At 36.1% G+C, this 23,308-nt stretch overlaps 1 protein-coding gene across 6 annotated transcripts in view; it reads right to left on the bottom strand.

Annotated features, from left to right (window-relative positions):
• The window catches only part of GSDME (gasdermin E), a 40,743-nt gene that overhangs the window by 5,985 nt on the left and 11,450 nt on the right, over positions 1–23,308 (bottom strand). For 2 of the 6 annotated variants that reach the window (XM_087892670.1, XM_087892669.1), the window contains 9 exons: positions 18,642–18,887; positions 16,130–16,322; positions 15,188–15,359; positions 13,475–13,595; positions 7,136–7,309; positions 4,924–5,051; positions 4,079–4,259; positions 1,104–1,177; positions 842–909 (listed from right to left, as the gene is read on the bottom strand). In XM_087892670.1, coding sequence (XP_087748796.1) covers positions 853–909; positions 1,104–1,177; positions 4,079–4,259; positions 4,924–5,051; positions 7,136–7,309; positions 13,475–13,595; positions 15,188–15,359; positions 16,130–16,322; positions 18,642–18,858 — 1,317 coding nt within the window. In that variant the 5' untranslated portion in view covers positions 18,859–18,887 and the 3' untranslated portion in view covers positions 842–852. Of the gene's footprint in view, positions 1–841; positions 910–1,103; positions 1,178–4,078; positions 4,260–4,923; positions 5,052–7,135; positions 7,310–13,474; positions 13,596–15,187; positions 15,360–16,129; positions 16,323–18,641; positions 18,888–20,294; positions 20,670–23,308 lie in introns of those variants that run through there. The other 4 variants (XM_087892671.1, XM_034402648.3, XM_034402647.3 and 1 more) reach the window with 4 other exon arrangements.

Raw genomic sequence — 23,308 nt, 5'->3', positions numbered from 1 at the left:
TAATCATTTTGATGAGTATTTATGATGCTGTATTAAAATAAATTTATGAAAATTGAGATATATTTATTAAAATGAATTCATAATACTTCAAAAAAGATTCCACTTATCACAGCACAAGAGCTTATTTATAGGAAAATCATCCATTAACAATAAAGCATTAAAAATGGGCAAGCAAAAGCAGAAATAACCATTCATACTTCCAAAAGGTGACACACAAAAACCTATCTATATCAAAATGTTGCTGAACAAATTCCTGCCAATAGTCAGCATGCAACATATTGTCATGGCTTCTTGCAATCGAAACTGGTTTTATCTAAGCAGATCAGAACCGTATCTCCCACCCCTCCTTTATTGTTTTCCCAAGTATTTCAAAAGGGAGTGGTAGATAAGTAACAGTAGGAACTAAAGAACCACATTTGAAAGGGAAAAAATTACAAGTATTTGTGTACAAAAGATCTCAATCTATTTCTGATAAGAGGAACAGAATTACTATGGCCACAAGATAAACTAGAATGGAGGAATAAAAGTGCAGTGATAGCAACAAATGAACAAAAAATCTAGTTTCAATAAATACTTTTATTAATTGTTAATTCCTACTGACGTATTTAATGGAATGTATGGAGTTTCTATGCATTATTGGTTGTATTCTGTAGGTTTTATTAAGCTTTATTTTATCTGAGTCATAATCTGCAACAATAATGAATTTTTAAAAAAATCTATGTCATTTGGAAAAATGTCTATTTTTTTTAGTATAAGAAACAGACCAAATGTTGACAGTGTTTTTCAGGTATCAGATTCTTATTTGAAATACCGTAATTATGACAAAATGCTTATAAAATCAGTGATTGCTTTTTATTCAGTTTTGTACTGATTTTTCTTATCTTTCCTGCTGTGAATTGCCTTAGGAACCTGTTGTTGAAGGATAATACGTATGACATTAAAATTCAATTTCCATTTAGGGCTAGCTAATTTCTTAAACTGAATGGAATACATATTCCATAAGGGATGCAAAAGATATTGCCATGAATAAGTACCACTAAGAACCAGCTGCTAGAACTTATGCTATTGTTAAAACATTTCCAACTTAAATTGACAGGACTTACCAAGAAACACAGAGTAGGGACAAGCTGGAGGTCACAGCAGGCTAGCAGCAACCATAGGGAATAACTTGACAGTTCTGAAGAAAGGAAATAAAAGGCAAACAAAAACTTTTAAAAATATAAAAGAATCATTCCCGCTGAGCACTGAGTCATGGGCTTCTGAAATCTTTCTGAAGAAACTCAAGAAAGTAGGGCAGTATGTTCTCCAAGTCCACATAGAATCTAGAATCTGCCAAAACAGAACAATTTATGTTGTTCCTGAAAGAGAATGTCTTGAGAATCTAGATTGCCATGCTGAAAAGAACATTCCTGTAGTTTGATGTACCTCACAATTGAATCTTGCCTTTAAATTACTATTGTTCAGACAATCTACCATTTATTTTTGCATTTAAAAGGTTTGACAAGTGAAGTCTGACTACTTCAAAATTGCATTTCCAAGCACGTTGTAAGATATAATTCAGTTAGAAATGAAAATACTCAGGAGTCAACGTCAGCATATATTAAAAAACATGACTAGAATAGAAAATAAAAACTGTATCTCAAAAATAAAGACTTTATTATCTTTATTAAATGGGTGGATAGGATCATTAATAAATACAAGTAGTTCTCGAGTTATGACCATAAAGACATAACTCATGATGGTTAAAAAGCAAGAATATGTGACTGACCTGATTTTATTAATTTTGTGGTGGTCAGTAAGCAAACCCCGCAGTTGTCAAGCAAATCTGTGGTTCAGTATGAGCTAATTTTGCTGAAAACTGAGAGTAAATATCAATTTTTAATATCACAGTAATAAAACCTGATCAAGCGAATGCAGGATGTTGCTAACAGCCATCAGTATCAGTTGGTCATTGATACTTGAACTGCAGTCACACAATTGCCATCCCAACTGTAGGAATTTTGAATCTGGGTTTTAATATCCCTCACATAAATTCCTCAAACTTTAAATGAGGCAACCAGTCATAAGTTAAAACTACCTGTGCAGAGTGTTTATGGTATGAAGAAGAGCCTGGATATATTGAATTAGACAAGGTGTTCAAGCTCAACTTCATATAGACTTTTTAGATGAAGTGAAAGGCTTGCTGGAGATATAAGTAGAAGTGGGTGTGAATGATACAGAGACACTAGTGAAAAACAAGTAAATGATGAAGACTCCAAGAACAAGTAAAAGGGTAACAGAGGATCAAAAAAAGGACTTTCAGATGTCTTTAAGGAAAAATTAGAGAAATAATTTTCTCTGATAGGAGCACCCACTGGATGAGCAATAAGATAGGTAGGCAAAAGAATAAGTGACAGAAACTTAATGCATGTTAGGATCAAGACAACAATGTAATCAACCAAACTAAAGGGAAAAATATGAAAATTAAAAATCCCTGTTTAATTTAACAACAAAAATAATCTGAGATTATAAAAAATTGTAGTTTCATTTCAAAGAACTTCATGAATCCAATCTGACCTGTCACAAGAAGATCAATACTTCAACACTGAGAAAGAGTTTTCCCCAAAAAACCTCCATGACATTAAAGACTGATTAGAGCAATGATTCACAAACAGTAGTATTAAGTTGGGGCTTTAAGTAGGATTTAAAGTATCATATTTTTCGTATAAGATAAACCTTTTTCCCCCAAAAAAGAGGGTGAAAGTCTTATACTCTGAATATAGTCTTGCCCAGCCTCTGAAATGGAGGCTTTAGAGGCTGAAAAAAGCCTCTGAAAGAGAGCTTCAGAAAAAAAGCCTTTGAAACAAAAAGGCACAGAGCTCACAACCAACGAACCTGTTGCTAAAATTCACCTCTGGGAACAGCTGATTGGGGTTATTCTGGGAGGCCAATCCACTCGCCAATCAACTTTTTTCTTATTTTCCTCCCCAAAAACTAAGGTTATACTCTGGTGTGTCTTATAGTCTGAAAAATACGGTAAATCATTGCTATGTAAAGTCTGTCTATAATAACAGAATCTTTGCAAATATATGAATGTTATTCTTGGAAAAAGTGAGGGTTTCTATAATGGTGGGACTTAAGTTTCCAAGGGCGATTAGTTCTAAGACTCTAGACAAAAGATCCAAGCATACAGTCTTTATTTTATCAGTGAATCAGGAGTCAGTCATCTGAACACAGAGTGAAGAAATGATAAATATGATCTTAGTGTGATATCAAAAGACAGAAATTAAATACTAAGCATCTGTAAAACTAGACTGAGTCACAAAGATATCTAGGAAATGTAATGTAAAATGTAAAAAAATATTAATTTTGTTTAACAACAGTCTTTTTCTTTAGGGATACTGAGTTTCAAATGGCAATTAATGATCTAAGAGTTGATCACCTGAGATTATTAAAATAATATTCTTTTCCTTTGATCAGTTCTATTTCTTTCTAAATTATTACTTTTAAGACAGACTCTGAAGCACTGTAATTTATACCACTGATATAAAAGCTTGAACCTTTCTTGTTTCTTTATTAGTAGCAGTAAATAAACTTAGCACCATATGAATCAAAATGAGAAAGCCATCATTCAAAGGCAGCTGAAGTTAAATAATTCCTTTGTAGAAAGTAGGGGGTGACCTTGAAGCAAATTTTTGGAAACCCTTATGTAAATACTGTGAAGATGACAGAAGCATTCCTTAAGTCTGTGGAAATATTAGAAAGACACTCAGAATGGCTCAACCCTGATTCACAAGAGGCATAAGAGGAAGGGAAGGGAAGAAACAAGATTTTGTTATTATAGCTTATCTCAATAAACTTTAATTCTGATTTCCTAATCAGATCTACCTTGAAGGGTTGACATCCAAGCACCATGCATTTAGTTCTGCATTCCTTTATACTTTATGCACCAAGGATTTCCTCTACATTCACAAACTGAATTTACAAAGTGTTTTTCCTCCATACGCATGATACGATAAATCTGAAATAGCAAACCCTACCTGCTCTCAACAAAAAATAATTTTAGAAGAAAACCACTTGCTTATTTATTCTTTTGTACCTGCCAGAGCACTGAGGAGGAAATGAGCAGCTAGAAAAAGCTCCTTATTGTGAATCTGTTGTTTGCTCTGTAAATGTACACCCACAAGCTGCAGAAATTCTTCTAAACATGGTTTCTCTGATGACTTTAATTCATCCATTGCTATGTTGCCTGGACTCCCCTCAGAACATATACTGTCCAGCTGCAAAAACAAAATAAAAAGAGAACAGACACAGTGGGCAGATTTAATCATACTCAGAATAAAGTTAATCAGATCAAGTTTGACTTCCGATTGCCTCAACACCTCTATTATGTTTCTTTCACAACAATATGGAAATGGTTTTTCGCTGCATTTTTTTAAAAAAACTTCTCAATGTACCTTGAAGTTTCCTATCCAAATTTTAAGCAATGTTAAGCAACTCTGCTTAGCTTGTTCTGAGATCATCCAAGGTTGGGTAAGTGATGCTACTTGCTGTGATCCAGAAAATAATGATGTTCAAATCAGTCAAGACCAATAAAAATTCCACTGATTTTATATTATGTGAAAACCTGACTCTTTTAAACATTAACTCTATAATGCTAGGCAGTGCGGAAAAAAGAGAAAAACAGGATGAGTAATGGTAATGTGGATGCATTCAGGTCTAACAGTATTGGGAATACTGGATCAGATTAAAGATAGATCATCCTGGAGACAATCCATCTACTAATCACCAAGATAACACTGATTTCATGGTAACAATTAAAATAATTATAAGTATATAATTAGAAACATACTAGAGCAATCAAAACTATGTTCCTTTCTTCATAAGGAACAAGCTTTAAAAAAAAGAGGAAAATTGCATGTATGATTGGGAAATAAAAATTACCACATTTTCTAGTTGCATCACTGTTTCTTCATGAAGCAAAAGGTCACAGACCATTTGGTATAAAGATCTCTGCTTTTCTTCTGATAAATTCATAAAAGGTTGGAACTGGGTCTTTAATTGGAGGACATCTGAAAATGTATTATGCATGCATAGTTAATCATTAAGTAGAATCAAGTTGAAGAAGTTAATCCTAACAATTCTGAATTTAACATACATTAATTTAATTTAAAAGATAGTGAGTGTTTGTTTCTGTGTGTGTGTATGTGAGTGTTTGTGTGAGCATGCGTAACATGATGCGTAACACATCATAATCATTTGCCTTTTTATGGAGGGATTTTTTTTTACAAAACTGATCATTTTGATCCTGACTCAAATTTCAAAAATTCATCCTATGATTTCATCAAAGAGGAAATTTGTGTATACATTAACAGAGAAAATCAGAATTCAAATGAATTACATTTCTGTAATAGTTTGAATGTTGCCATGTGCTAGGTTCATGCAAAGACATAAAATGGCTTGTTTGACCAGCATATCACATGAACCCAATTGATCTTAGTTTAGTTAGTAAACCATTGTTAACAGACAATAATTTAGTGTATGATACAGTTTCATTACATCTCCCCCACCCTCCTGAGGCATGCCTGCGCTCCCTAGCCTTCCATCCACTTAATAATAGCAACAGGGAGTATCTGGATTGTGCTTGAGTGAGAGTTGTCGAGATATGAGATGTCATGTGACATCTCACTTAATGGCCACTTCACTCAACAAAGTTTGTGATCCCAATTATAAGTCAAGCACTACTTGTCTGTCTTGAAGCAGTTAATTAAAAAACTGCACATTTATGCAGTTGTAAACATTATTTGGAATAGTCTGCAATATATAAAATCACTAGAGTGGTCTATATATCATGAAAAAGAAGTTATCTTGAGAAAATATACAAAGTATAATACTCTAGAACAGGGGTTCCCAACTGGAGGACGTGAGACAATATTCCCGGGGGTGCGAAAACTTGGGTTTAGAAGTTTCAGAATTACAGTATATATGCATAATTATATGCATATAATTATTTACTTTTGTAAGGGGTGCGAGAATATATCAGAAGTGTTCTGGGGTGAGGGATATAGAAAAGGTTGGGAACCCTGCTCTAGAAATAAGCACTGTGCTTTAAAATTGCACTGCCAACATATTTTCATGTCTATAAATTAAAAGAGAATTTATGACTCCTTATTAAAAACATATAAAATTAAACCCTGTTTTGTTAAGTTTTTTGTTTAGTAAAAAATCCAACAAATGCTTTGAAATTTACCTTGTTTTGTATATTTCACTAATCACATCATTTAAGTGCTGAAAATGGTTTCATAAAGAATTATTATCTTGTTTTAGGATAAAGAACAATTTTGCTACAGAAGGATAAGAATTATATAAATATAAATATAAATATAAATATAAATATAAATATAAATATAAATATAAATATACATATACATATACATATATAGGCTAGGAAGTTGATACCAATTTTGACTTGGCCTGAGCCCTTCAACTGAGCAAATGGGTAGCGTTTTCTAACACGGTAGGAATCACTTCTTCTTCCTATTCATGCAAATGAACCATCTTTCTTCCCCCCCCCCCCCACTGTTACATATAAAATTAGCTTTCTTTGGTTCTGCAGGGCAGAAAACAAGGTTCATTCATAAGTAAAATATATATTATCAATATATAAAAGCATTGCATTAGTTTTCAATGGTCTATATCTATAGTTAATTCCACACATAGTTTGTTGTAAAATTAAATTTTAAAAGGAGAATAAAACATTATTATGCCACTGATCAACCTGGGGCAAGTATGGAAAGCAACTGAAAATTGGATTATTGGTATTTTTACTACCTATTAGTTCAAGCACTTAGAGGTGTAAATGCATAGTGATAATAAAGATAGCATGGGAAGAAAAGAGAGGAAACTCAGAATGTTGTTTAAATAATACAAAATTTCCATGACTTGTAAATATTGAGCTCTTAGTGTTTACAACTGGTGATACAGTACATTTTGGGAGGAATTAACCCCAATTATTTATGATGCAATAATCATATCAAGAATTGCCTTTACACACATGCATCCAATTCTAGAACTATGTTTCTGGAATCCTTGAAGCCACACATTAAGCTGAAAATAGTATAATAAACAGGAAATATGAACAATTTTCTAGTCCTACCTTTGCTTAGAATGTTAAGTGAAGCATCACTTGGAATAGGGCTTTCAGGTCCAGACAATTTCTCATTATCCACAACATCAAAAAGATGAGGGCAGCAAGCATCTTTGAAAGCCGATGGTCCTTCTATAGCCCCTTTTTCAAAACCACCTTGTTGGTCATGAAGGAGGCACAATTCTACAAAAGGAATAGTTTGGCTGTCTTATTTTCAGATAACTTTTGATTTACAGTTCTCACTCCATCCCATAATATGAAGAATTATCTCTTAGTATTCTGATTAGCATTAAACCATTTTATATTGTGATCTTGTACATTCATAAAATGTTTATCCAGATGGGCGTAACAAATCAGAAATCACCTATTTAATAAGAAGAATAAAGATGTTCTCTGTGATTACCACCAGGCTATTTTCACTGGTAGATAAGAGTCTAGAGTTTACAATAAGGAAAAGTCCATCATACATTTGGGAAATTAATTCCATAACATTAAGTAGGCTGGACTTGCAATTTTATGTATTTATATACACATGCATACACATAATCTCTATTGTATAGCGGCCATCTCCCTCATACAAAGAATTTCTATTATAAAATTAATTTATTGATTTAAAATATTAATGTTCATAAATTTTTCACTGTTTCATAATGAAACAGAAAAGTTTCTGTCCTTCCTTACACCATGTCATCAAGACTCTTTCAAAGCTTGAATTAAATGCACACAGCTAAAGAATAGAGAATAGTTTGCTACTTTAGAACATATGAGAGAAGTATTCAGTACAGAAATATTAAGGTCATCAATATATCATTGCAAATTCATGATCAGAATATAAACGTAAGTATTCTATGAATACATGTATACATGTGTGCACCCACCTCCTGAATATTACATCACTGAATGAGATGCACTGGTAAGTAGCTTTAAGAAGAAGCAACACAGGACTTCCAGTTGGCACCGCAGGCTTCGTGGACAGTCTCCTTAGACCGCCAGCCCTGTGACTTTGTAAAAGCCGTTTTGACAGCGCTAATCGGCTGTCTGGCGGCTGAAAAACCTCTCCTTCGGTAGAAGAAGGAGAGGAGAGCCGGTGGGAGTGAGTAGAGCTCCCCGAAAGTCCTCTGGAATAACTCCAGAGGCTTGGAGGGTGAGAGCTCCCCAGTCTGCCCACCAAGAAGCTCCGAATCTGGGATAACTCTGTTCAAACAGAGCTAGAAGCCGCGACCAATCCTGCTGTCAAAAGTGAGTTTGATTGATTACAAGTGCAGGCAGAGCGGAAACAGGAGAACAAGCTTTTAATTAACAGTGCTTAACTCCGGACTTACAATGTTTCAAATTGAATTTCTTTGAGCTGGAGGCTGAAGATGGCACCTTTGTTATGGGTTTGAAAGTGAAAGTCAGAAATGAAAGTGCTTATTGAGAACTTTCTGTGAGAGTGGATTAAAGCTGCTGGGAATAGAGAGCTTATGGAGAAAAGACTACTTTGCTTGATAAATTAGAGACTATAATTTACAAGCTCTTGAAAATTGTTTAAGGGACTTTGTGGCTTTGAAAGGAAAAAAGATCTTTAAAAAAAAAAAAAAGATGGCTTCTAAACAAGTTAAGCCAGGAGTTGCTAAAAGAGGAGGAGGTTCTCCAATTGTGTCAGTGGTGACACAGAAAGCACAACTTCCGGTTGATTCACAGAGTCAGGAGGCTGCTCTTAATGATCTCAAAGAATTATAAAAGAAGCCATGAATAACCAAGCTGCAGCAATGAATAACTTAACAGTAATCTTGGAAGGGAAATTAAAGAAAGTTGAGGAGGATATAAAGTCAATTAAAGAAGTTGTTGCAATAAAGCATGATGAAATAAGAGATGATATTGTTTTTGCAGTATCAGGATTGTCAAAACTTGTTATTCAGGTGGAAGAGAGAGTGGAAGAAATCAATGAAGCCAATTTGAATTTGGGAAGCAAAATGGGAGATATTATGACTAAAACTTTAGATCCTAAAAAATTATCATGTATGTACCCGAATTTGCAAGCTAAATGTTGGAGATGTGAATGTGATGATGCAACTTATTATCATATATGGTGGACTTGTAAAAAAATCAAGGCATTTTGGATAAAAATTTGGTGGGTGATGCAGAACATTCTGAAAAAAAGATTGAAATTTACTCCTCAATTGTTTCTACTGGGTATAACGACGGATTGTACAGTATTAGAGACTAAATTGATTTTGAACTTAATATCAGCAGCTAGGCTGTTGGTAGCGCAATATTGGAAGAAGGATTCTTTGCCTACTATCGAAGAGTGGATATTGAAAGTAACGAACTTAGCAGAAATGGCGAAAATCTCAGCGTATTTGGACTATACACAAGAAACATACGTATCGGAATGGAGAAGATGGATTGATTATATTCAAAATAAGTATCAGACAAGAAAATATCAAATAGCTTATGAATGAATGTTAAGTATTAGAAGTATTATGTTATCTATAGTGGAGTTAAGGTTTCGGGGGGGGGGATTTAGTAATCTAAGGATAGATAGGTTAATTTAGCTTATGATTGTTAATTGAAATACCTTGTATTTTGCTCTGGGAAGTCGGCGGGGAGGGTGGGATGAGGGGAGGGAAAGGGGGGCGGAAATCTTTTTTTTCTGTAAAACTTTTCAATAAAAAAAAAAAAGCAACACAATGCAATTGAATTTGTAACTGTCATCTGTGTAAAAGCATCCCCATTCCAAATCTTCCTTTCCAGAAACATTAATGTAGATTAAAAAAACCAAAAAAACCTAACATGATTTATCACATTTGTGATGATGTCACAAATGTTTTAATGCCTTTGGGACACTCCCCAAGAATAAATCATCTCCTTTCCTTACCTCTCTCTTTGATCTATTCATATTATTGTACCTCTGTGGTATTAACTGGCAACAACACATTGTGTTTTAAGTTTTTAAGTCAAAACGCTATAGGGACTTTGATTTACAGGAATAGTTAAAGCATTCAAAGAACCCTATGTGACTGATAAACAAGAGGGAATACTACTATTCCAAAGAAGCAATAAAAAGTAAGTCAAGGTACATACTTGAAAAATATATGAATGCCAAACATAAGAAGACAACTCAGGAGAGCATGAAAGTTTTACCATGATTGTTGAGAAAATGTTTTACTACTCAAACTGTAAAAGGAAATTTGAAATTTGAATAGTGATGATATAGCAATGTATGCCAAGAATAAAAGAGATGCTGCTACAGGTATTTATCAAGATTTAGAGATAGCATTTATCCTGGTATCAGATTAGGGTCTTCCATGACAGTTAGAAAAATCAACAATTGAGTAAGAAAAAAAAAACTTATTACAGTGTAACTGTGATAACTCATTACAACTTATATAATTAAACGAAAAATGGAACACAACACTTTAACTGTGAGTTTTCAAGTGGGTTTTTTTGTTTTTAAATGGTCTTCAAAATTATCTAATTTAATAGATAAATGAAGTATCAGGAAGTTGCAAAAGAAAAACAAGCTATTTAGTTACGGTAAGTTTGACCTTAATTTGAACATGGAGATAACTGTGATAAGCAATGAGAAGAATGCTGAAAAATAGGTATTGGACATACAAACAAAACTAGTTGATGTTTCATTACTTAAAAGAAATGCACAAATAGAAATAGGGTACCAATAAAGGAGAATATTTGTAGCTCAAGGTTGAAACGAGAGGTCCTCGGTGCTCTCTGAGTTTGCTTGTTTTCTTGCAAATGTTTCATTACTCTAACTAGGTAAGTAGTAGTTAGGGTAATGAAACGTTTGCAAGAAAACAAGCAAGCTCAGAGTGCACCAGAGATATTGTAACTGGATTTTTGCTGATAAGGAATGAATGATGAGACCTTTGGATTTTATTTTTACTTAAAAGATGAGATATGAAGAAAGTATATGTTGTAATCTAAGGATTTAAAGGTTTCCCCTGTCATAACCGACTCAAGGGGCAGTGCTCATATTAGATTCTCAGCCAAGGGAGAGCTGGATTGTCTGAGAAATGCTTCTATCATCATGTGGCCAGTACGAAAATATGGAATACAGTAACCTTTCCCACCGAAGCAGTACAGATTTATCTACTTATATATGCATGCTTTTGAACCGCTTAGGTTGGCAAGAGCTGGGGTGAGTAAAATGGAAGCTCACTCTGTCCTTTGACACTCGGGTCTTGAACCCGGGAGTTAGCTGACAAGGCAATATATTAACCTGCTGAGCCATTGCACCACCAATTGCAAAAGTTATTGTAATGAAAGGAGAAGCTACCCTTTACACTTATTTCTTTGTTTATTTCTTTGTTTGTTTCTTTGTTTGTTTCTTTGTTTGTTAGTTCAATTTATACGCCGCCCTTCTCCGAAGACTCAGGGCTGCTTACAATGCACTTATAGCAATAGTCTTCATTCTTTTGTATATACTTGCTTATTAGGGCTTTTGGCCCCCCATAAGCGGTGTTTCTACAAAGTCAGCTTATTGCCCCCACAATCCGGGTCCTCAATTTACCTACTTTGGAAGGATGGAAGGCTGAGTCAACCTTGAGAATAACCTTTGTTATTCTTATATTTTTATAGTTTCTTTAGCTTTTATTCCAGTTGTATAAAAATTATTTGAAAAAAGATGTTGCCTCCTAAATTCACCGAATCTTAGCACATTGTAAGCCAGCTATTTTAGGCACAATTATTTGGATGTTCACTGGAGAAATGGATAAGAATGGCTAGAATCTCTATAGATGAGAAAATCCTTCCACTACAGAGTAGAATAGGGTGATCATTTCACACAGTGGAAAACAGCAAACATTTTCAAGGTATTTGCTGTATATCCCAAAAGATAAAAAGCAGCCTCATTCCATTGGAAATAAAAATGTCCTTGATTCTACATAGAAGCTGCAGACTAGTTTAGGTGATGCAAAACAGGCTATGAGACACACAGAGATTTATTCTACAAGTAAAAGAATGGCCAAGCGTCTTGTGAACAAATGCTGATGATCCAGAGGTATTATTCATAAGCTCCTCCTTAACCTGAAGTGCCTGTCTTACTTTGCCTAAGTTAGGGTTAGTCCTGCAGAGCAGAGATGTTGAGTTATAAGGTTTCAAAGATAAGATGCCCTAATATTAAAATCCAGCAAACAGAAATTAGAGAAGAAATAGCAGCATGGTAAAGGAGGGAAAAAATAATGTGCAATCATTCTTACCTTCATATGTATGCCTTCACTTAATTTTTTAAAACAATATTGCCTGTTTTCAGTACTATTATGTGATATACATGTTTTAAACATTTCATATGCTGAGATAAGTGTATATATATTAAAAGAGGATGCAGTGGTGCAGTGGCTTAATGATGCTGGAACTGCCAGCCAGAAATAGTCTGCACTCTGGCAGTTTGAGCCTGGCTCTGTGACATGGAGTGAGCTCCTGTCACTCAATCCCTATCTGATATCCACCCAGCAGTTCGAAAGCATGCAATATTGCAAGTAGATACATGGGCACCATTCCAGTGGGGAAAACCTAGCTGTGTTTGTATGTGCAGAGAGTGGAAGCCAGCACTGGACTTGGCCAGGTGCAAGGCATTGTGACAAGAGGTGAGGCAAGATCAACAGAGGAGCCCAGAAGAGTCAGCAACCCAAGCACTGCTAGTCAGTTGGTGTAAGCTAGTTTGCCCCCTTGCAGTGCACTAAGGATAAACAAATAAGCACTGAATAGAATGAACTAGCAATCTAAATTGTCAGGACATGACTTGTGTGTCTAGCATGTGTAGATTTCCCTGACATTGTATGCTATACGATAGATACCGTAGGTAGGTAGGTAGGTAGGTAGGCAGGCAGGCAGGCAGGCAGGCAGGCAGGCAGGCAGGCAGGCAGGCAGGCAGGCAGGCAGGCAGAAAGAAAGAAAGAAAGAAAGAAAGAAAGAAAGAAAGAAAGAAAGAAAGAAAGAAAGAAAGAAAGAAAGGTATATACTGTTGTCAAAATCCTTAAGTTCCATTGTTAGAGGAAGTTGATCATATAAGCAGGCTTTCTCTTTTTCTGCCTATAGTAGAATCTATAATTTGCAACTGAATAAAATGCTTGAATGCCTTGGTTTAACCTGCACCTACATCTTCTTATGTATTATACTCAGTTTCTGACTGTAATACTGATTCAAAACATCTGTAAGCCTTCCCTTTAAATGATCACCAATTGCCATATGTACTTATATATGGTATGCATAAAACTGAATTTAAAATGCAATGTTGGGACAAGAGAACCTCTGCTGATGAGCTAGGTCTATTAAAAGCATGCTCATCAGGATGAGAATGCTCTTTTATGCTGCCCTGAGGAAAAGGAAGGTGGCTACATTACTTACCAAATTGACCGTCACATTTTATATACAATTCTATTATACCATAAGCAATTGCAGTTGGAGCAGGGATCTCCAATACCACATTGGAGTTCTTGATCATATTCCCATTTTCATTCACTGATACCTAGAGAGAGATTTAATTGTTGGTTAATTTGTGCAAATTAATTCCAAAATGCATTAATTTACACATGAAAGGATGACAAGGAGTCATTTTGTAGAATTTAAAAATGACTTTTCAATTAGTTTTAAGTGAGTTAAAGCCAAAAAATGAAACAGAAAATGCCCAGAGCTGATAAATTTAAACTATCATCTCTCAGCCCAAATCCTTAATAGGATGGCTGCAAGGATAAAATAGGTGGCCTGGGGGCTATTTACACACTATAATGACGACAAGGTGTGTGGAGAGAGGTATGGCACCAAGAGTTACTTGTTAGACAGAGTTAAACAGAAATGCGTGTATAAATAAATGAGAATATATGTATCTTGATATTGGAGTCTTTAGTGTTCTCTGAGCAGATGTTTCATTATCCATCTAGGTACTGATGATGTTACAGAGTTGATTAGGAAATATCAGCAAGCAAACCACCAAGTTCAGAGAGCACCAAAATCTACATAACTAAATATTTTAGAAGTTGTTTTAAAACTGGACAGCTCTCAAATGTGTTTTCTTAAGTTTGACTTTGAGAACTAGGTGGGTTTTTAATTCACAAAAGACAGGTCCACTACAAGGAATTCTCCTTAATACAAATGGAAAATACATTTGTGGTGACTTTCAGCTGGGGTGAGGATCTTTATAATTAACTTCTTGTGAGCTTCTCTACTGCTGACAGAATTGGAGCAAAGGATTCAATTATCTTTAGTTTCATCCAGCACTTTGTAACTTTCATTTAAGTTCAAAACCATAGTGAGGTTGTGTTAAGGGCATCACACTTTGATCCGAATATTCTCACCTTATAAACATTGTACAAATTTTTATCCATTCTAACATTTAATAGCAAATAGATTTAATAGTAAACAGTCTTTCAAACTGCATAGAACAGTGATGGCGAACCTTTTAGACACCAAGTGCCCAAATTGCACATGTGCGCATGCCCAAATGGAAAGATGCGTGCGAACGCATGGACATGCACGAATGCATGCATGCGCAGACACACATATGCATGGTGCATGCACGGACATGCGCATGCACATGCGCAGCAGAGACCTGAAGACACCTGGCCGGTGGGAGGTGGGACATCCCAACACTGGCAGCATGGCAAGAGGTAAGATCTTTTCCTTTCGTGAGCTTGTTTTGTCGTTTGCAGGGAAACAAAAGCTCATGAAAGAAATGCCACAGAGATCTGATCTGAAGTGATGGTGCGTGTGCCAGCAGAGAAGGCTCTGCATGCCACCTCTGGCACTCATGCCATAGGTTCGCCATCATGGGCATAGAACATTCATTTTTTAACAGAAACATTGATATTTCAACTTAATGCAAACAAGTTTATTTGTGCCTGGGGACAAATGAATGCACTTGTTTTCTAAAAAATAAAAAGCCACAGGGATGTGGTTAGCAATGCAATACAAGACTGGAGTGGACAGGGATGAAATTTCAACCTTTTCAGAAGAGGAATTTAAAGGGCACAAAAACTATATACATCTTGCTGGGGAATGATATGGAAAAATGCACTAGAATGCTGAAATAGTCCATCACTATTCCTTCTTATGCATTAATACCTTTATAATTTTTGTACTTATTCCCACCATTCCAGCAAGTTTTTCCTCTTTTTGAATATGTTCAGATATTAAACATTTCTGAGTTGTCAATATTTTTTCTGTAAGGATACAAAGAACATCATTCTTTCTTTCAAGCATTTGTTCCAACAATGAAGTCTGTAGATTTATTGACCTAAAGGACAAAAAATACATTAAAATTACTGTGGAAAAAAAGCTTCTTTTTAATAGCTGGACTTAATATTGTTTTCCTATAACAAGTTGATAAACAATTTACTCTTTAGAAGCAAAGAGCTAGTATACCAATCAGAAATATATTTAAAAATGTGTTGGATCACTGCATTTGGATACAAGCAGCCTATATAAAAAATATACTGTCACAGTGATAGCATTGGATTTATGACTCAATTACAAACTAACATCAGATTTTTCAGTGCTCTATCAGCCATCTTCCCAAATGCTCCATATTCAAGTCTCCCATCTCTTTCAAAACAGATATAAGAGTATATTTACCTATCATTGCACATATATTCATTCTTGAGTGGTCAATATGGCACACATGAGAGCACTCTAATTATTCTACAACACAACAGTATGAGTTAGCTTGGGCTAAAATTGAATGACTGGGGCAAAATAAGATTAGTAATTGAGTATAATTATGAACATGACTCTATCCAACTACCTTAGTTATAATATAAACTAAATCTGGTCATCAATAGCATTTCTAAACTCTCCAGTAAATTTATATTAATTCCAGAAACCATGATTTTCATCATCACCATTTTTTACTGCTTTCTTATTCATTCAATATCTGTAAAACTTTTCAAAATAATTCCTCTTTTTAAACCTCACAAAGATGCCATTTTAAAGCTGAACATCTCCCTTTAAAACCCTGTACAGTAAAACTATTTATAGATACCATAAATGAATAAAATAAATATGTACCTTCCCTTCACATCTTTCATAAGCTTGTGCAAGTCAACTTCTTGCTTTTTAAGATTTCCAAAAGAGGACAGACTTTCCACAACATCGCTTCCTCCAGTTCCTAAATTAATTCTTCCTAATGAAGTATCAATGCTTCCTCTGATGCAGTTTTCAAACTTGCCTTCATATTTCACAAAGTCAGATTCTACAATAACTGGGGGAAAAACAACATATCCAAAATACAGAACTTTAAACTGAAGCACAACATAATTTTTTTTTAAAAAAATAAAACACTATTGATAACAAAACGTGTTGACTTACTTAGTCACTGACTTTCTTAGTCATTGTTTTACACTGCTCCCTGTATTTTAAAATGTTTATGAATGAATAAAGGAAAGGTGGAGAATCCATGATCCTTCACATGATATTAAAATAAATGCAGCTTCTTTGAACAACTGGGCCTTGTTAATAGAGTTTACCAATGCTGCTTGGTGTCACAAGTTCCCATCCTTAGAATATATAGATCTGTATGCTATAAACCTTTAATAATTTGAAAGGATTTAGGTCTTAGAAATTCATATGTGACCTTTAAAGAAAAATAGCAGTCATTCTAAGTAACAGTTCTCTGAATTCCACCAGAAGTTATTCTGTCTATCCGCTGTGAAAACAAAAAGTTACAAAATAAAAGTCTTGCCATGTTTTGCCTATTTATTTATTTATACCATCACAGTCCACCCCTAGTTCTGATGGACTCTGGACAATACAGTGAATGAAGCACAAAATTAAGGATACAGGAAATAAAACAACTTGATACAAATCTTCCTGCATATTAAAGTCAACCATGCCCAAAAGCACACTGAAATAATAACTTTTAGCCAATGAAAAATTGAAAAAGAAATGGGACCAATCATATATTTGAAAGACTAGCACAGAACAGACATTTCTTATTCTAAATTTCTTGGGGTATCACATTTGTGTTGGGGTAATATGCAATCCTATGCTCACAAGCTAATTCTTAATTCTAAGAGGTTACTTTCATATTCATTTTCTTCTACAACTTAAAAGGTAATTTAAAAGTATCAAATGAATGCTAAGAGTCAATAAAACAAAGAAAACTTGCAAGAACTGTTGTCCTGACATGTTTGAAGTAGACTGAGTCGCAGAAGCTATAGTAAATAATTCATGACTTCTCTGAATTCTACTTTTGCTGTTACTGATACATCATATAAACCAGTTTTTGAGAATGGGTTTCCCAATTATAAAATTATTACACTGTGTGTACACATTTTACAGAGTACTGATTCACCATATGCAACTTTCTATCCTTTAATTTTTCACTCCCATGGAACAATACCTGCTATCCTTGAGTTCTTTTGTCCTTTTTCTGGACAAGGAACACTGTTTCCCAACAACAACAAAATACGGAAACTAAGATGATGCTAAAGAGTGACATTTGTTTAGTGTAATTCCAATTTCCTATGTTTTTACTATAAAAAGTCAGTCAGGGAAGAGGGACTGGTGGCTACTCAACGAGATATATATTCATGTCTCGAGGCATCATGTCAAAGGCTAAAACACTAAGCTAAAAATCCAATATTTTACACATTCCCGCTTAATTTAAAAAACATAGTTTGCAAACCATAAGGCTGAGTTCTCACAGAGCCAGAACAAAACTAAAAAAAATTACATTGTGATTTAGCATAGCATCAGAAGTCAATCAATAAGATTCTGTTTAACAGTAGTCAGAGCAAGATACATCAACTCCACTTCAGTAAAAGAACAAGGTATCAATTTAAAGCCAAAAATCTTTGACATCTTTAAAAACAGAAAATAATGAAGTTCTTCAATGATCCTGAATTGTAACCCACAAATTTACTATCCTAAAATAGCAAGTAAAAGCAATTTTCTTAAAGAAAAATTATTTGTCTTCAATTATATTAATTGTAGACGTTTTTTTAACTAAACTACTAATGGCTTTTCAGGATATTATGCCTGAATTCAATTTAAATCTGAGATCATCTATTTCCATTTGATTAAAAGCAATGATTTCCTAAATTGTCAACAGATATTAATTTAGCAATGTTAAATTAATAACAACAATTAATAAAAATGTTATCACTAATTACTGAATGGTGAAAGTGCTTTCTGAGTAAAAACGTAGGCATCCACTGAATGATCAGACTTTAGCACTTATTCTTCTGTAATATTAAGTACTGCAGGCAAGTCATTTAATAGCATTATTTTCACCAATAAAACTGTAAAGTTTCACAATCTAAATTATTATCTAATAGATCAATCTGAACTATTTTGATTGAAAATGGATTTTGAAAACTTCCAGAAGAACTTCCAAAAGCCAACAAAACTTCCAGAAAACTAACAAGAAAACATGTAAAATAATATTGCTGTATCTAATTTTAAGAAAAAAATAACTATTTCAAAGTTCAACAATAATAAAGCAGGTCATTTGTTCAATAACGCATAGGACTTTGCACTTCTTCTTATCTCCTATAACAGTGTATAACTGTGACTCTACCTGGCTTTATAGGTTCATGCATATCTTCAGAAAGCAGATCATTCAATGAAACTGATGAGAGATGATACTTTGGATTTTGCCAGCACCAAGTTTTCTTTTTCTTTGTGACTAAGTTCAGGAACTGTAATTTATCTAAATTATTCAGGGATGACACAGAGATTAAGTCTCCTCCACAGTCAACCTCCTTCACAAAAGTCTTGGTTGCTTTTGCAAACATCCTAAGGACGGGAGATATTCAACAAAAATCTGGAGAAACAAAACAAAATGTGAGAAATACAAATAGTGTGAGGAAAAATTTACTAGGTAGTCTTTGACTTGCTACCTCAGTTGGGACCAATATTTCTGTTGCTAAGCATGGCAGTTGTTAACAACTCAATTTTACAATCTTTTTTGCACAGTTATTAAGTGAATCACCTGGTCATTAAGCAAATCCAGCTTGTCCCATTGACTTTGCTTATCAGAAAGCATCTTGGGAAGGTCACAAATGATAATCATAGGACCTTAGTATGCTGCAATTATCATAAGTACCTGTTGGTTGCCAAGGGTACAAATTCTGGTCATGTGAATGCTACAATATTCATAAGGACCTATCATAAGTTATTTTTTTCAGTGCTGTTACAACTTCAAAGTCGCTAAAAATAGTTTTAAGGCAAGGACTACGGTTTAAAGTATACCTGTATAAATAAGATTGATTTGTACTTATCAGATTTCTACCGAATCATACTTTGCAATATACTTTGTTGAGATAAGAAAACAAAATAATAACTTATTAAACCAAAGTAAGACAAATATTTTTAAAAATACAATATTGTAACATAAATTTTTGGTAGGGAGTTGGTGACTGTCGACAAACATATTTATGCAGTTATGGCAATGAAAAATGCCTTTATGCACTTCTTTCACCTCTGATGATTTTTTTTTCCATTTAACAGAATAACACCATTCACTGTTCTATAGATTAGAGACATGCCAACAGCATGTGCAACAGTGGCAGAAATAAAAATAAAGCAGCCATAGCCACACATTGTGTTTGTGTAATAAACCTACAGCTGTAGTTGTAAGACAGCAAGAAGCCAAAGCAAAACAACCCTTTTCTGTTTAAGTTCAAACTACAATGCTCTGAAGCAGCATTTCTCTCTGCTGAAGGGAATTTTGGAAGTTTCATCAGCCTTAAAAACTGCTGAGATTGAAAAACAATTCTATTTTAGTAAACTAAAATAGAAACTTTTGGTGGTTTTAGTTTACTTTCACATTGTAAAACTGTAAGAACTGCATAGGAGACAAAGAAAGGGGGTACTTTGTGCTATCCCCCTTAGTGCTAATTTGGATCATCGATGCAATTTAAGAGCGGCCGGTAACAGCAACCCATCCCCCAATCTAATCATACAGTACTGAACAGGAAGATCTTGATGAGGAAGGAGAAAGCGAGACAGCAACAGTTCAGTTTCAGAGGGCGGGAGAGGCTGAAGTGGGTGAATCTCGCTTGTCTCGGTCGCTGAGAGATAGGCAGAAGAGATGCGCTCTACTAGAAGAGGACAGGAGCATCAAGCGGGTGGAGAGGCCAAACGAGTGGGAGTCGCTAGCTAGACTTGGTACGATACAAAACATCATTAGGTTTTACAGGAGAAAAAAGGAAAAGAAAGGAACATTTACCTCAGTGCAGGAAAAAGCGGCTTTCACCTAGAATAGCATCTGTAACCTCCCTTACGCTTCTTTCTTTTTACTCACAATTTCCCAGGGTCGACAAGAACTCCGCGGCGCAAGACCAAAGCCCTTCGCAATTGCTCCGGTCCACACTCTATTGTCAGGGCCTGTCGCTCGATCGCAATGCCCTCACACTCGACTGTACCCAAGCCTTCTCCCGATTCGCTTTCCGAACTCGCGCTTTCTTGTTTTTTATTTGCTCGTGACCGGCGGGGAGGAGGTGGACTCCAAACGAGGGGCGTGGCTAGATGCTGCCTCTGACAGCGCCGTAACGAATACGAACTGACTGACTCGCCCACGATGCGAACAGCGTGATGTAGCAATGAATGGGATACAACGGTGCCTGCATTCATTTGAAAGCTGACCAATTGGAAGTTGTTTTATTTATCTTCTTGCGTAATAATAGTTTTTGTATTTACATGTGCACGGCTGTTTAAGAGGTTACTTAAAATACTTTTCTGTTTAGGCAACTTGAAAAATACTAGGTCTGTATTTTCATGTTTCCAGTGATAAAAGATAAAATACATAAAGAATCAAAGTATGGGAGGAATCACGGGGGAGAATATAATTCATCTCTTCTGTGCCACCCCTTGCACTTTGGTTTATAATCCATAGCTAAGCAAATACTATCAAGACCAGCCAAAATGATAAGACAACAAGCTTTTTACTTCCCAGAATTTCATCAGGCAAGGTACTATGACAATAGAATAAAACTAAAAAGTCTAAAAATCAATCCAAATGTGTATATAAAAAGCAGTTTAGATTTAATGTGAAAGAATGTAAGGCTACCAGATGTGGGCAAAAAAAATTATGCAACTAGACGATGACAATTTTTGCAGCCCTAATGAATTAGTCACCACCACACATGGAAGGTGATATATTATATATAACATCAAGAAACCAAGAAACTGGTTAATCATCTTTTTTTTTTTTTTTGTTACACACAGAAGCAGCAGCCTAAATTCTGAAGCTTGGAAACCAACCTGGAACAGATCTGCCTCTTGTTTTGAACGCACTTAATCATTTTGGTCTAAATAACATTGCATTCTTCATGTTAGGAAGCCAGGATATAAATTTTAATACTGGGTCAGGCCAAAGATTACACAGATCCACTTAAAGATCAAGGCCCTGTTTAGTTAGTAACTGGATAGATTAAAAGGTTAAAAAAAAAACCGTAAAAATACGATGTTTCATGATAAAGTAAAATTCATATTTGTATTATTATTATTATTATTATTATTATTATTATTATTATTATTATTATTTAAATTTAAATTTAAATTTATATACCTCCCTACTCCCGAAGGACTCAGGGCGATGAACAGCCAAAAGATTAAATACATATAGTACAAACGTTAAAAAACTATTTAAAATACATTAAATACTTTGACCCAAAACAAATTTAAAATACCCCAATTTATAAGACAAATTTAAAAAGCAATTTAAAAGGGAAGTTAGGCCAGGCCAGCCTGCTGGAATAAAAATGTTTTGAGAGCAAGTGCGCAGATCTAGGATCCTCCGTATCTCCGGGGGGAGCTCGTTCCAGATGGCAGGTGCCCCCACAGAGAAGGCTTTCCCCCTAGGGGCCTCCAGTCGACATTGTTTGACTGGCGGCACCCTGAGAAGCCCCTCTCTATGGGAGCGTACTGGTCAGTGAGAGGCTACTGGTGGCAGAAGGCGGTCTCGTAGAATCCCCAGTCCTAAACTATGGAGTGCTCTAAAGGTGGTAACCTAAACCTTGAAGCGCACCCAGAAGACCACCGGGAGCCAGTGCAGCTCGCGCAGGAGGGGAGTCACATGGGAGCGCGACGTCACTCCAATAACCACCCGTGCAGCCACATTCTGGACCAGCTGGAGCCTCCGAGTGCTCCTCGAGGGGAGCCCCATGTAGAGAGCATTGCAGTAGTCCAGGCGGGAAGTGACGAGGGCATGAATGACCGTACTTAACGAGTCCTGATCCAGAAACTGCCAAATCAGGTGAACCTGATAAAAAGTCCTCCCGGCCACAGCTGTCAAGTGCTCTTCTAAAGAGAGCTGTGAGTTCAGGAGGACACCCAAGTTGCGAGTCCTCTCCATGGGGGCCAACGACTCGCCCCCAATAGTCAGTGATGGCACCAACTGACTATATCGGGATGTCAGAAACCACAGCCACTCAGTCTTACATGGGTTGAGCCTGAATCTGTTTCTCCCCATCCAGATCCGTACAGCCTCCAGGCACTGGGACATCACTTCAAGGGCATCATTGGGCTGATCCGGGGTGGAGATGTACAGCTGAGTGTCATCAGCGTACTGATGGTACTTCACTCCGAAACCATGGATGATCTCACCCAGCAGCTTCACATAAATGTTGAACAGAAGGGCGAGAGGACTGACTCCTGTGGCACCCCACATATAAGGCGCCTTGGGGTCAACCTCTGCCCCCCTGCCAACACAGACTACGACCGGTCGGAGAGAAAGGAGGAGAACCACCGCAACACGGTGCCCCCCACCCCTAACTCTTCCAACCGGTGCAGCATGATACCATGGTCGATGGTATCAAAAGCCGCTGAGAGGTCTAATAGGACCAGGACAGAGGAGCAACCCCTGTCCCGAGCCCTCCAGAGATCATCAACCAATGCGACCAATGCCGTTTCTGTGCTGTACCCAGGCCTGAAGCCCGATTGGAACAGATCCAGATAAGCCGATTCATCCAGGTACTGAGGGAGCTGTCACGCTACCACACTCTCAACAACCTTCGCAACAAAGCGAAGGTTGGAGACTGGACGATAATTACCCAACACTGCCGGGTCCAGGGAAGGCTTCTTGAGGAGAGGCCTCACCACCGCCTCTTTCAAGGTGGCGGGGAAGACACCCTCACTCAAGGAAGCATTAATAATCCCCTGGAGCCAGTCTCGTGTAACCTTCCGAGAGGCCAGCACCTCCCATGCCGCGCTCTTCAGCAGGACCAGGCCTCCTCCCCCGCG

Source organism: Pantherophis guttatus, chromosome 4 (assembly GCF_059756535.1).
Source record: "Pantherophis guttatus breed Tessera chromosome 4, ASM5975653v1, whole genome shotgun sequence".
Classification (NCBI taxonomy): Eukaryota; Metazoa; Chordata; class Lepidosauria; order Squamata; family Colubridae; genus Pantherophis; species Pantherophis guttatus.
Note: the sequence above shows the minus strand (reverse complement) of the source record. Positions and strands in the feature narration are given on the sequence as shown.